At 39.5% G+C, this 13,986-nt stretch overlaps 1 protein-coding gene across 1 annotated transcript in view; it reads left to right on the top strand.

Moving 5' to 3' along the window:
• Positions 1–252: 252 nt before the first annotated feature.
• Positions 253–13,986, top strand: part of RET (ret proto-oncogene) — a 73,460-nt gene continuing 59,726 nt past the window's right edge. Inside the window, exon 1 of the mRNA XM_041474661.1 lies at positions 253–509. Within this exon, the coding sequence (XP_041330595.1) occupies positions 464–509 (46 nt within the window). The 5' untranslated portion in view covers positions 253–463. The remainder of the gene's footprint in view (positions 510–13,986) is intronic.

The following is a 13,986-nucleotide window of genomic DNA, read 5'->3' as shown; positions in this document are numbered from 1 at the left end:
CTCGCCTGTCTTCCTCCCCCCACGCCGCCGCCTCCCGCTCCTCCCGCCCAAGCCCCGCTCCTGCCCGCGGGGCCGGGGGACGCGGGCCGGTGCTCCGGGACGCCGCGCTGCCGCCGCCCGGCCCCGCACCTTGCCCGCGGGGATGCGCGGGGCGGGGCCGGTGACTTCGCTTCTCCCCGCAGAGCCCGAGAGGAGCGGCACAGCTGAGGGAACGAGGCGCTTTCTTCCCGGCCGGTGGCGGCGGGGCGGCACCGGACCCAGGAGGAGCGAGGGTAGCACCGGCGGAGAAGCATCCCGCCGCGGGCCGTCCCGTCCCGTCCCTGCCCGGCTCCGTGCGCCCCATCGCGGCCCGCCGCCGCCCGCCCGGGCCATGGGCCGGCCCGACTGAGAGCCCTTGGACCGTCCGGCAGCCCTGCCGGCGCTGCCCGGAGCGCCGAGGCGGGGCCGCAGCAGCGCGGGGAAGATGCGCTCGGCGGCGCGGACAGCCGCGTTCCTCCTGCTCTGCGGGGGTAAGTACCGCCGAGCCCGGCCCCCGGGAACTTTGCGGAGCTGAGGTGCCACCAGCGGCTCGGTCCGGTTCCGAAAATCTTGCCACAAATACAGACAAGATAAAAATAATCCTGATACGTTTTCTTCGTTTTTTAAAAGCTAAGTTAGAACAGATGTGAGTTTGCTTTTCTCTGAATTTATGATGTGTATGGGAAAATATTAAAGTATATTACCATTTTAAGTTTTTAAAACACGATTTCTTCTCTGCTATCCCACTCCCAGAGCTTTTTGTATCATCACATAAAATGCGTTTTGGATTGGTAGATGAAAATGACCAGAATATGAATAGTGATTGGATTGTAACTTAGATGATGCTATCCACAGATGTCAAGTTTCTAAAGCAAACAGAAAATCCATTATATCTCTTTTTCTTCCATATGGCTTTGTTTGCTGATGGATTTCTGACGTTTACATGAATAAATCAAAGTTGTATGCTAGAGAATGCAGTACAACCTTGCACATTAAAAATGCATTTATGAAAACTAAAGCCCAAACTAGTTCACTAGTTGGTCTAACAGTAAGTAGAGTGCAATATTAATTCTGCCGTTGTGATTCCCCATGACCATGTGATGTTTTCCTTCTTGTTATTAATTCAGATTAACTGTATTAATTTGCACCATTTTAAACTACTTTCTGTACTTGCAGAGATTACAAAGCTCCTATTTAATTTTAAAATTATTTTTCTTTGCTATGTTGTTAATATTTTTTTCTCTTCCTAATATGTTGTTGTTAAGGCCTGGTCTTTGTAAAATCTCACTACTATTGAAGTCTCGGATATAAGGGGATAAAATGTGTAGCATATACTGCATCTAAACACACACATCTAGTAAAAAAAATAAAGTGGGTTGTATCCCAAGACATTTCACTGTCAGGAAGAATTAGCCTTACTTGTATTGCTAATGGATGATCTATCATGCCTACTTTGCTTTTATCTTTGGCAAATCCATTTTCTTTAATGTTTTTGGCAGAATTAGGAGAAATGTAATTTACGTAAGTTATTCAGCTTGAGGGGTATGTTTTCATTAGCCAAAATGATTCACATGCATTTGCTTGAAGATGACTTCCAGTGATTTCTGTTTAAGCTGGACAGATGAGCTTTCGTCGATTCATGCTGTGCTACCCCAGATTATTGCACATCCTGAGCTAGCTGGTGTTAGGAACTCCGGAGCTGCTCTCTCAAATGGCTTTTTTTGTTCTTTTTTTTTTTTTTTTTTTTCCCAGCATTTCCCTTTCAGTTGGACCACCATTTGATTTTACTTTTAGTTGTATAACTTTACATGAATTTCATTCTGAAACTCTCAGGTGGGACAGGGGTTCCTTCTATTGAAGACAGATATCTAAACCTTTCTAAATATCAGACCTCAGCAGTTGGAAATAGTTTGAAAGACTTTTTATTATTAACTGTAGCCATAAATTGTTAACTTTTGGATCTGCCAAAAATATATTTGGAGGAATATTACAGGAGCTAATTTATTTGAGTAGAGTAGGCTGCCAAGTAGATTTTTTTTGTATACTGCTTGCTTGTACTTAAAGTCGCAAATATTTTGCTTGTGCTCTCAGCTTTGACTGCTGAGGCTTAATACTTGATTCCCCTTAGTTTCTACTAAAACTATGGGGAAGAAAAGTTGTGTACATTTATGCCCACACTTTATGGTAATTGTATTCATAGTTATTTCAAGAAGTCCAGCGTATCAGCGATGTTCTATGGGTGTCTGTTGATAGAGAAACATTGCTTCACATCGTTTAGATGTGTGACACAGCTTTTATGCAGTAAGAGCTGAGTTTACAGCAGGGGTAAGATGAAGTGTTGTGTCTTGGAGGTACTAGCAAAACCCCTGCATGCATAGAGTTCCAGTTTAGAAATACAGCTGTCTTAGCAGTGATGATGCATTCCCCTCGTGGGGAACGCAGTGAAACTTCAGTGGGCTCCATCCTGGGGGAAAGCCAGGGACTCTTCAGGGGTAACTGACATGCTCTTGCCAGGTGTTGTGAAGAAATCTCTTTCAGATGTGCAAGACCTCATCACAGAGGATTGCCACCCAAAGTTAACCTGCAGGGATACCCTTGCACTCAGTTGCTATTGGTACATCTTTGATTTATCTAAAGGTTTTGGAAAGCTTAAAACTGCCATAGTTCATAAAACATGTGCTCGCAACAAACCCAAAGGTATTTTACTGAGTGAGCTGGCGTAGTCAATCTGGTGAGTGTGCTGTTAGTTGAAAGGATTAGATTTGGTTATTTTGTGTTGGCGGGCTTCAGAAAACACACTGGACCATTTGTTCTGAAGCAGAAAGGCGCAGCCTTGGTGCTTTTGCACCGCAGGCAACATGTGGGTCTCCTGCAGGCACCGTCCTTAACGTGCAGTAGCCTAGAAATGGAAAAAATAAAAGGAATGTTTCTTCCCAAACTAAGTCTTCTGTCTCTTTTACCAGTTAAAAGAAATGCAGGATTTTATTATGGAGTGTGCACGTGTCTTTTTCAAAAGTTTTACATCTTGTCAGTTGTAGGACTTGAGGGTGTTTACTTGCCTGTCACACTGCCTGGCTGTTTGGTGCTGGAGTTTGGATTCTGAAAGCTCATTGATATCAGAGGAGGACCTTGTTCAGTTAAATGTAGAAAAGAATACCCGTGGGAAAGACTTGGTAGGATTGTCTTGTCTGGAAAGCAATTTTTGTTACTAAAGGGAATGCTTTTGATGAGAATTTCTTTTCAGTGAATAAAACACAGTTTGTAAGCATTACACTGCAATTTTTTTTAAAATTGGAAGGGAAACCTGCCCGTGGAAATAATAGGGATCCTACTTCAACAATGTGCTCTTGAATGCAGATTATTCAAACTTTTTTCCTATTTTATTGACTATGATATAAAACTTCTGGTGAATGTACTAATTCTGGTACTCGTTTATGGACTGTTTGGGATCGATTCTTAGAGTGCATTTCCCTGCTGCTAGGATTGCTGCTAATGTTTTGACTGGTTACAGTTTAGAGCAAGCCCAGGCTCAACTCATGCATCCAGATCAAGGACACACCAACTTCAGAAACCAACTGCGGATACTGACATTCTTCTCCCCCAAGTGTGGATTATTTCACATATTTGTATTTCATGATAGAAAATGGGTGCTTTCTCTAGGAAAAGAATACCTATGTGATTCTGTCAAATAAAAATCTCCTGTGCACTCATGCTTTTAGATCAAACCAGTGCTGATCAGGTCAAATGGTGGAGCACAGACCATTAATTGACTTGTGTCAGGAATTGGCTAAGACGGACATAATTTGTGTTTTGTTTTTTTTTTTTTTTTTTTAACAGCCATGTCTCAGATAATATATGATCAGGATTTTACATTTTAAAGTACATTTTAAAGTTGTTTTATTACAACCCTGACTGTGGGCAAAGGGAATCTGTGGAGGACCACGAGAGGCACTTCATTAGATCTTGGATGTCTTAATCAGGAAAGATCAGCGTTATGTGGGAATTTCAAACCTTGCTGCTCTTTTTGGTTCCTTCCTTCTTTGTTGTTTTTCTCTGCCCAGAGGTTCATCATCTTACCTTCTGGCTCCTCCCCAGGTGGCACTTGTCCTGTCTCTGGTCACCTGCTGCTGCCTGCATTGGACTGTGAAAGTGCTGCTTCACTCGCACAGCGCTCACCGGGGTTCATCCCAGCGCTCCTACCAGGGAAGGAGCCTGGCCTCTCTGTGTCCGTCTAGGCTTCATGTCTCCACTCATTTTACTCCTATTATCAGGTCCTTCACCTTCTAGTTTCTTCACAAATGAGATTTTGCAGTGAAGTTCCCCTCCTGCAGCGTTTTCCCTTTCATAGAAAGTAATTTACTGTGTTGGGTTTTTAAAATTCATGCTAATTGGATCCATATTTCTGTTATATTTAGTTCCCTTCTCATTGTTATGTGCTGCCTTCTCAAGGTGTCAGTCAGGGCAATATGTGCTATTGGCTTGATTATTTCTGCCAGTTACTTGCAGTCTTGGTCCTTGACTTCATTCAAGGATTTTGTTACTGTCATAGAGACAGTATGAAGGAAATGAATACGAAGATAACAAAAAGCCAGCATTTTGATGCTTAGCTCATTTGTTAGTCTTTGATTAACAGACAAGATTTCTCATAGCATTAACATCAGCAGTCAGTCTGTATGACAGTGTGGGTTCAGCACCTGAATGCAAGATGCACATTCAGTAGCATGCCCACCATCAGTTTTCAATCTGTATGTCATGCCATAGTCTCTTACATTTTTGTTTTTCTAACTGAAGTGACAGACACGGCTGATGCAAGCACATGTATTTTGTTAATTTTAATTTCTTCCCTTTTCCCCAGTTTGGCCCCTGGCAGGAGGGAGAGGATTTGTTCACTTGTTGCTGTACTTTCATGATTTGCTTGGCACTGCTGGTCCTGCTCCTCCAGGCTGCTTTCTCTCCCATAAAGCAACCTAGCAAACACAGATATGCCATGGGTTGGAAGAAATCCATACTGAAGAAGCTTGGTGTTTTCTGGAGAGCCTTGTTGTGTAAAGGTCATTTAGAGCCTGTCTGCGGTGAGGAGAGTGTTGCTTTGTTCAGACATTGGCATCCTTCAGCTTTCCGGCAGAGCTGGAAGTGGTGCCAGCTGGTGATGGACTGTAATTATCTCTTGGTTTTGAAATGTAAAAATTGTCTGGCAGTGCTTATTGAGCGTGGGTATTTGTTTCAGGAGCATTGCAAAACTTACCTGAAGGCAGGTGGTGGTTCCCTGTGGGAGCAGGGTGGAAGTTAAGAGCATCTTCTTCCAGGATTGAGGCACGTTCATGCTGCGGTCTGTTCTTAGCTCTTGCTTTCTCCTTTTGTTTGGTTTGGCAGAAGCAAAGCTTAAAAATTCACCAAAATGTTCTAAAGAAACTTTGGAATCGTTTATTCTCCACATGATTTTTTTTTTTTTTTTTGTAACTGTCTTATATTTTGGAAAGCAAGCAACTGAAGCATTGCAAGGATAAATACAGCAATTACTGCGGGAGGACAGATTTGAGGTTTGCATATTAGTTTGGTTAGATCAGGGTTCAAATTCAATTGACAGCTGTGCCACACATTTGCTCGCTGTCTCACACTCTCTCTCTTAGTTTTCTGTAAAGTACCACCACCAGTTACTTTATCCTTAGAATATCATGTGCATTGTTGATTGACTAATGCAGTTCCAAAACGGGTGATACTGGAGCTGATGCAAGGTAGGGAATACACAATGGGAAACCTTACAGAATCTCTAGTGATAATGCATCAATGAAAAATAGCATTGGAGAAGATGTAGAATGAAATCTATTCAAAGGCTTTATTTTTACAGTGTGTTTTTTTCTTTTATCAGTGAAATATACTGAGATAATCCACAATGTTTTGGCGAAGTCATTATGAGCCTTTTAAGAAGTTTTCATGTAGATATGTTGCTAATTAATAAAGTTATTAAGAAAGTTTTTGTTAACAAAACAGTAAGTCAGCTGAGGTGTGAAAAAACAGATGGATTTTGATCCTTTGGGAGCTCAGGATTTTTTCTAAATCTGTCTAAAGCCATCTCATTTTTCCCCACATAAGGAGAACACAAAGCTGGTTTTCTTAGAGATTACTTCATAAAAATGGCTAAATAGTTTCAGATTTCTGGATCTTGAAATGAGACCATAAACATACTAGGAACATTTTAACCTAAGAGATGCTCTGTAAATCTGCTGAAACGAAGATGATCATCAGCGCTTTAGAGCCTAAGGGAAAATTACAGCAATCACAGTCAAAAAAGGGAATTGGAAACTTTACTGGGGTAGTAGTGCCAGAAATGTTGTTTGACTGAATTAGTTTAGAAATTTGGCTGATTCTAAATCAGGTGATTGTAAAAAGAAAATGGATGTCTTACTCTTAATGGCTGTCTAATGGCTTTTCAGTGTGTGCATTTAGAAAACTAATTAAACAATATATTTAACTGATATAACAAAGTTGCTTGTGTTGCTGTAATGGGTGGTTGGGTTTTCGTTGTTTTTTTTTTTTTTAATGTCCATTATGGCTTTTTTCTAAGTGAGACAAATTTCAATCTCAGATAATAAAATTAAATCTAGCTTTTTCTCCTAATTCAAAGGCACCAAGTTTTCTGATACGGACAATTCCATTATCTGTTCTTTTCACTTGTGAAATGGAAAGACTCATTTTGACGTGAGTAGACCAGAATTTCATATATCTCCAAAGCCCCTTCAAGGCTAGTTTTGCCACTGAATTAAAGCAGGCATCCTGTGGTCCTGTCAGTGCCATTCTGAGGGTGTCTTGGAGATGAGACCTAAATCTCCCAGTGGCTTCAAGGCACAAGTAATGGTTTCTCTGGATTTGGGAGGAGTAGAAGCGTTACTGCAGGTAGTTCTTTATCATTCCTGCATAAAGAGCTGATGCTTTCAGTTTGGCCCCTGACAAGGATGATGCAGAGCAGCTTCCTTTGACTCCCTTAAGAGGTGGTACTTCTACACTGGTTGACTTCTGGAGATTTTTTGTCTTTGTTGTTGATGAGGTGCCCTTCCATACCCTATTATCTTAGACACCAAAAACTATTTCTGTGCAAAAAGAAGTAAGGATGCAGAAAATATCAGTGGTTCACAAGACTTTGAGAATGGATTTGATTCTCTAGGTTCTCTTTCCACCCCTGCCACTGTGTTGCTTGAAACTTGTCTCTTGTGTTAAAAGTAGCTCTGTGTGCTGCTGCATTTGGGAGGAAGGCACTGACCGCCAGTGTTCCAGCTTTTTGGTCAAGAAGTAATAATTTGCATTAATGCAAATAAAATGCAACAGAAAGTCAAAGAAAAGCTATTGTTTACTGAAATTTAGCCCATAACAATTTATGACTTTAAAAAGCTGATTAAAAAAGTTAGATTAATTATGTCTATTTGGCTGGGAATTGCCAGTATAGCATGATTAATACATACATTTATGGCAGTCAGTCATCTCAGAGGACCAGAGGGTTTGAAATGTATATGTACTCTAGGGCAGCAATCAGGCTTTCTTTTACACAGCATAAAAGTAGACCCTAGAAAATTATATGAACACATTTATATTGCCAGATTGTGGTGTGCAAGACTGTAAGTCAAAAGTGTGGTGTTCATGAAATCTGAATAACAGAGAGAGGAAAGGAAAGAATCCAAAGAATTCTCATCAAGAAAAGGCCTAAAGTTTTTATTTTAATAGGAAAAGAAGTTTGTTTTTCAGAGGAAAAAGACCCAGAAAAATTAAAAGAGAGTGGATTTGGGTCGCGGGCATTGGCTGCCATGTGAAATTTGCACTGTGATGACTGGGAAGTTCTGACGGGACCTTTGGAGAAAGTATCCAGCGCTGTTTTTTAACAAAACAGGGTGCTGCTTTGGCCCCTGCAGTGAAGTCATAATTCTGTAAAACAGTTCAGTGGAGCCTTCTTACATCTCTGAAGTATTTAGGCATATTTAGTTTTATCCTGCATCAGCAAGGCATTTTAGAGTGGGACAGCTGCATCAAAGTGCTGTCAAGGATTGCGCAGTTCCCAAAGTTAACTCTCTGGCAGTACATTCAGGGGCCAGATTTCTCTTTGCTCCCATTTCACGTCATGTCCCCCTTTTGTGGTGTGTGCTGTCTAACCATTGAAATGGCTCTGAGGTGCAGGATTTCCTGTTGTGGGACCAACATCCTGACAGTCAAAATAACATCTCCAATTATTTTGCTGCATGGACAATACAAAGATTCATCTAGTTTGGAGACTGCTGCATGTGTTACTGCTCAGGCATGTAAGTGAGGTTGGCTTGCGCAGAACTCTCTTTTGCCTTGGTTTACAATATCAGGGCTAGTTTGTTTCGGGCTGGATGTCTTTGTCCTCCCTTGTCACCTGAGGTTTAGGTACAATGTTCTTGACCACTTGGTCGGTATGGTTGGGCTGAGATAGACATCTGAGATACTTTTCGCTGACAGCATGAACCAAGTTCTGTGTGTATAGCAAGGGTGACTCTTTTGGTTGGATAGTTTTAGTGAGCAGCCTTAATAGTCTGACTTTCCTCAGTTAGACCAGGGGAGATGCCCTTAAGCCTTTCTGGCTTTCAGGGACTGTTGTTTCCCTGGGCTGTAGATTTTTGACAACAATTTCTGGTGCTACCTCGGCTTGCTTCTGCTACCTTTGAACTGTGCGTTATGTGTTGGGTGCCCCATTTGTATTTTGATAGTCACAGTGTCTTTGGAGAGGAATACAGAAACAAATATATATACTTAAAAAAAAAAAAAAAAGATGATTGCCTGTTACTGCTTTTCAGCAATTCTGGGTAAAGCTTTCTCTAGCTGAGCTCGTGGATGCCAGTGAAGTACAAAGGACTGAGGAAGATGATTCATGTAAAATGGCTCATCCCAATTGCTATTATGAAACAAAAAAAGGCAATGGGAATGTTTAGATTTTGGGTTTGAACATACATGTTTTAAAGTAATGAAGGGGAAATAATATGGCTGTAATATAAATTTTATTGCACATTTCAATTCAGCATTGCTGACATGCTCTAGATGAGAAGGCATTTTAAACAATTTTATTGCTTTGGTAAACTTTTGCCTTTGTGAAGATTAGAAAAGTTGTCTTAAATTGCTTTGCTGGGGACTTTCTGGCTAGTGAGAGGGTTTATAATATGTATTTTGCAGAGAATAAAAAGGAGACAAAACCCAAACCTTTAAAACTTAGTTTCTCTAGATTTAAAAACAAACAGGATCATCTTAAGAGACTGTGATAGATCACCCTTAGAAGCTCTTTGAAAACCAGATAATTTATAAAATTATTGTTTCTTACTGAGGCACTGATGTGAGCCTGTTGTTGGAAAAAGGGTGTTTTTTGACTGTTTATTTTCTTAGAGTCTAGTCTAATAACATTTGAAATGAAAGTTGGACTGAAGGTTTTAGGGCAGTAAATGTCTGAAGAAAATAAGCAGTAATAGCCCAAGGTTTTACTTATCTTTTTGATGCTACCCCCCACCTTTTTTTTTTTTCAATCTAGCTGCCATAGACTATTTTTATTTGTGTTTTTATAATTTTTCCAATGATTTCTTAAATCCTTGTTTTCCTGGCATCATGCAGTTGTGTGTCAGTTTTTTAGTTTATTGGGAAAATTTTATCCTCTGTCTTTACACAGGCAATTTTGGCATCATGGCAGAGCCATCCTTAGTACCTGGCAATTAGAAAGCAAAGGGGATGAATCTGTGCAAGTCTCTACTTTGGCCTTTCAGAATATGTTTGTCCTAAATACATCTTCCAGGAGACAATAAAGGGAATGTACATTATTTGTATATTTAGATTGGTCATCAAAAACTGAGTTTAGATTGATTATAGTAGTTACATTTGTCAGTGTAATAATATTGGTAGCAAGGACTTTTACTTATTTTATAAAATTCTGTTCTGTTGCTAAAGAATCCTTACGACAGAAGATTTTTTTTCTGCTTTCTCTGGTAGATCTTGGTAATGGTATGTAAGATAATGTAAGTATTACTACAGAGAGTCATACCTGACACAATAATTTATTTCCTGATGATGCCTGGAAATGTCCAGTTTTGAATGGTGCATTTTGGTCTTCATACTTCTTGAAATGCAAAGGATAACAACAAGAAATTTAGGAAATGCTGTTTTTGAAGAAAAATATAAATGAGTGGCAATATTTATTTACAAAGACAACTGAGAAAGCACAGAGTTCACATTTTTCAGTTTAAGCTGAAGTATTACAAAGGTGGAAGTGCTGGTGGAAATTGAGTAACAGTGCAAACTAAAACTTGGGACATAGCAAGGGATATAAGGGAAACATTTTGGTAGCAGGGAGCTGCAAGGGTTTTTGTCTGCAGTCATTGTGGGGTTTCTTTTAATTGGCAATATCTTAATAACAGGTGGGACAGCAGTGTGTTCATATTGGTTATATATAATCAAATCTACCTTGGATGAGTTAGATGTTGTCTCTTGGAAACTTTTGACTTCGTTTTCTTACAGTGCTCGGGGTGTTAAAAACAGGACAAATGCAGCCTTTGTATGGCTGCTGAAGCCGATGTCTGGTGTTTGGTCAATCAGGGATCCTTATGAGATCATGATAACTTAGTCTGCAGTTAATGTAACTTGAGAGTTAATATCAAAATACTTATATTGTTAATCATCAACAGCTGAATAGACAGGAGTTAGATGCCTTTGATGTCAAGATGAGTTTCTGAAGTTTCTGGTTTTCAGAATATCCCCAGGGATGTATTTGATATATGGTGGTCTTTGTCTTCTCAAAAATCAATTTCTAATTCCATGCTCAGCATTCTCAAATCCCAGGCAGTGAGTTGGGGACCTCACACTGCCACTGAGCATTTCCAATTAAGACCTTGAAAAAGGCTGTATACATATGGCCTAACCTTGTCACTGAGAAAAGAGTGCTGTTCTCTTCTGATAAAAAATGAAATGCATTGGAGTGATGATGTTTGTTGAAGTAGACACAGGATTTGAGGATCCATTTTCTCAAGAGTTAAACTGGATTTATGATTTGGTAGGCAGTTCTTGTTAAACGAGAATTTAATGAGAGCAGAGAGACCATGAGAAAAATTAACACTGGGATTATAAGTGTACTGTCAATATTTTCCACCCTGAATCCTAAATTGCCATTGCCTGGACCATTTACCTGTCTTTGACATCAACTGCTTAGAGCTCTCTCTTTTATCATTGCAATGCTTTGTTAGATTTTGATCTTTGAAGAACTACAGCTTGTATTTTTCTACTGTTGGTTCTGCTTCATAGTTAGCATCTTCCACTGCATCCATTATAGTTTCACATTTTCAGTTTAAATGTTTGTTTAAATATGCTTCATTTAAAATGGGATTTGGGACATGAGCTACTTTACTAGTGTTGGTTGGCAGCACTGGTCTCATGGAAGGAGCTGGTGATAAGGTGTTTTACAAAACTCCAGGGGAATATGGTACAATCCTATAATATTACCCTACTTCCCATTCCTAGAAGATTTTTGTTTACACTATACCTGCCAGCATGACATTATGCTGCTCTGAATGCTAGAAAGACAGAGGAGGTCACTATGAAGAAGAAAAAGACTATTGTTCCTCCTTTCCAAAGACTAAACTCAATCCTAGTTAGTCTTGATTTGAAGCAGAATTGTTACCTTGTCACCTTTTCTGGCATTTGGACAGTGAGCTACAAATGTGTGGAACTGCCGTTGAAAAAGAAATTGCCCTGGATGTGTAATTACCTTTCCAAATGTCCTGATAGAGAGTGCAGACACTGTCACAGCATCTGCAATTGTTTAGACATGTGATTTTGTCTGGGAGGAATGTTTTATTTGGATTTTTTTCCACTTTTAACTTTTGAATAGCTTGTGAGTCCAATCTGTCTCGCCACAGAATGAAAACATTAAACCTTAGCTCTTTTTGCATTTATTAAGATGATAGGAAGGAGCATTATCATGGCAAAGGTGATTCAGAGAAACTGCAGAACCTCATTTTTGCCTTTTCACACTAGATACCTCTTTCTAACAGCTTTAATTATGACTGCCCTTAGATACTGCCAGATAGTGGGTGTAGATATACCCCTGGATCAGGGAGTATATTGACAAAATGGTAACAGCACTGAAGCCTTTTGTGCAAAGACCTGCCTGCATCTTTTTTTGTTAAATGTCCACATGGATTTAGGATTGACCAGAATTCCAAAATGTAACCCTATGTAGAAAGAATGAGCTTTAGATTTGTCAATGAGATAAGAAATTAAAATAATGAAAAAACACAATGAAATTAATTCAGCTGCTACATTCCAGTTCTGTACCTGTTTTGTTTGCCTGGGGAAATTTCAGCAAAGTGAGTGTTAAAATGCTTGTTTGTTTTCTGTTCCTTATACCAGTTTTACTGGATGAGGGGAAACAGACTGAAGCTTAGGAAAAACCAGGAAACTGTTAATGCAAAAGTACTGTCAAAAGCAGAATGGGCAAGATTTTCTGATAATGGTTGGCTTCTATGTTTAGTGTGGTCATAGTTTTTTCTAGCATTACTTAATGAAGATGGATTTCTCACCTAGATTTCAGGTAACCTGGGGACTGTAAAATAATTAAAACAAGAATACAATTGTCACTGTTATTAATAGTGGGTTTTTTTTTCATTTAAAGATGCTATATTTGCTTCTGGAGAGCACAGTGGGTCTTGGTTTCTATTCCTTTTGCCATGGTGATTTTTCCCAACATGAAGTTACGAAAAACACACTTGGCGACAACTTCCAGAGTTTGCAACTCACTTTGGAAGAAACACTGTAGGAGTGAGGGATTGTTGCATTTATCTCAATGAGACATTAACACTGAAATCTTAAAGTCATTTAAGTGTGATCTTTGGCAGCTTTCTCACTGCTCATGTTTTTGTAGATCTCTCTGGGTAAACGATTTTGGATTGTTGTGGGAACAAATGACCAGTGATGGGCCATAGTGATCTCTGCCAGAGTTAGGTCAATATTTAACAAGGTCTTCAAGCCCTAGTTAAAAATCACCTGGCAATCCTACCAATGGAGTATCACACAGAAATATTGCATGGGCTCCTTGTTTTAAGTATCTATGCATATTTTTTTTTATAACAAGATGTTGATATGGTGATATATGAAGTGTGAAGTTGCAGAGTGACATAAAGTGAGTACCCTGGAAATTAAATAATCCACATGGACTGTTTTGCTGATTTTTATCTCCCTAAATAGTGTTCCTGTTATTTTGCAAATGCTGGTCAAGAATCAGGTGCATTTAAGGCACTTTGCATTTTCAGGAGTATGTGTTTCTCATTATGAAATTAAGAGCCTACTTACCGTCAAGTACACAGATAAATATACACAAGTTTATGTGGGTTTATTCTTTCTAGAGTGGTTCTTCTCAGACTATGGTTTCCTTCAGTACATGGCTGACATATGGTGGTGGTCTTTGTCTCAATGTCATTGTTTCTGTGTTGTGCCTCTGGCAGCTGAATATCCATGGGAAAATGTCTTACCTTTTGATCACTGGTTTTTGAGCTGTAGGTTTCTGATGGACAGCCGTGGTAGAGATCTAAGATGCCTTATTAAACAGCTGTTTCAGTAGTGCTTGCAATTAAAGCCTTGATGATAAACGTGTATTTGGTCATAAGAAGGGAACGAAGATTGAGAGACATACAGTGATACAAAATGCTGGGAACCCCTCTTGTGACAATCTTCCATAACAAAATTTTTCTTAAACAGTTCTGAATTTTGAATACACAACTGTTCCTTCCTTTTTTGTTTTTTTGAGAGGGTTTTCATTTTTTGTGGAAAAAACTCAATTATACATACATATTTATATGTATATGTGCATGTGTAAAAATAACAAGTTGAAGAAAAAAGTAAAAGCAAAAAACTTCTGACTGTCAAGTTAGCTGGAGGGCATTTCTTTAAGCACAGAAAAGGACTTGTAACTTTCTGCAACAATGGACATTTTCA

This window comes from Pyrgilauda ruficollis, unplaced genomic scaffold (genome assembly GCF_017590135.1).
Source record: "Pyrgilauda ruficollis isolate IOZ18807 unplaced genomic scaffold, ASM1759013v1 scaffold11, whole genome shotgun sequence".
NCBI lineage: Eukaryota > Metazoa > Chordata > Aves > Passeriformes > Passeridae > Pyrgilauda > Pyrgilauda ruficollis.
This window is presented reverse-complemented; position numbering and strand designations above follow the sequence as displayed.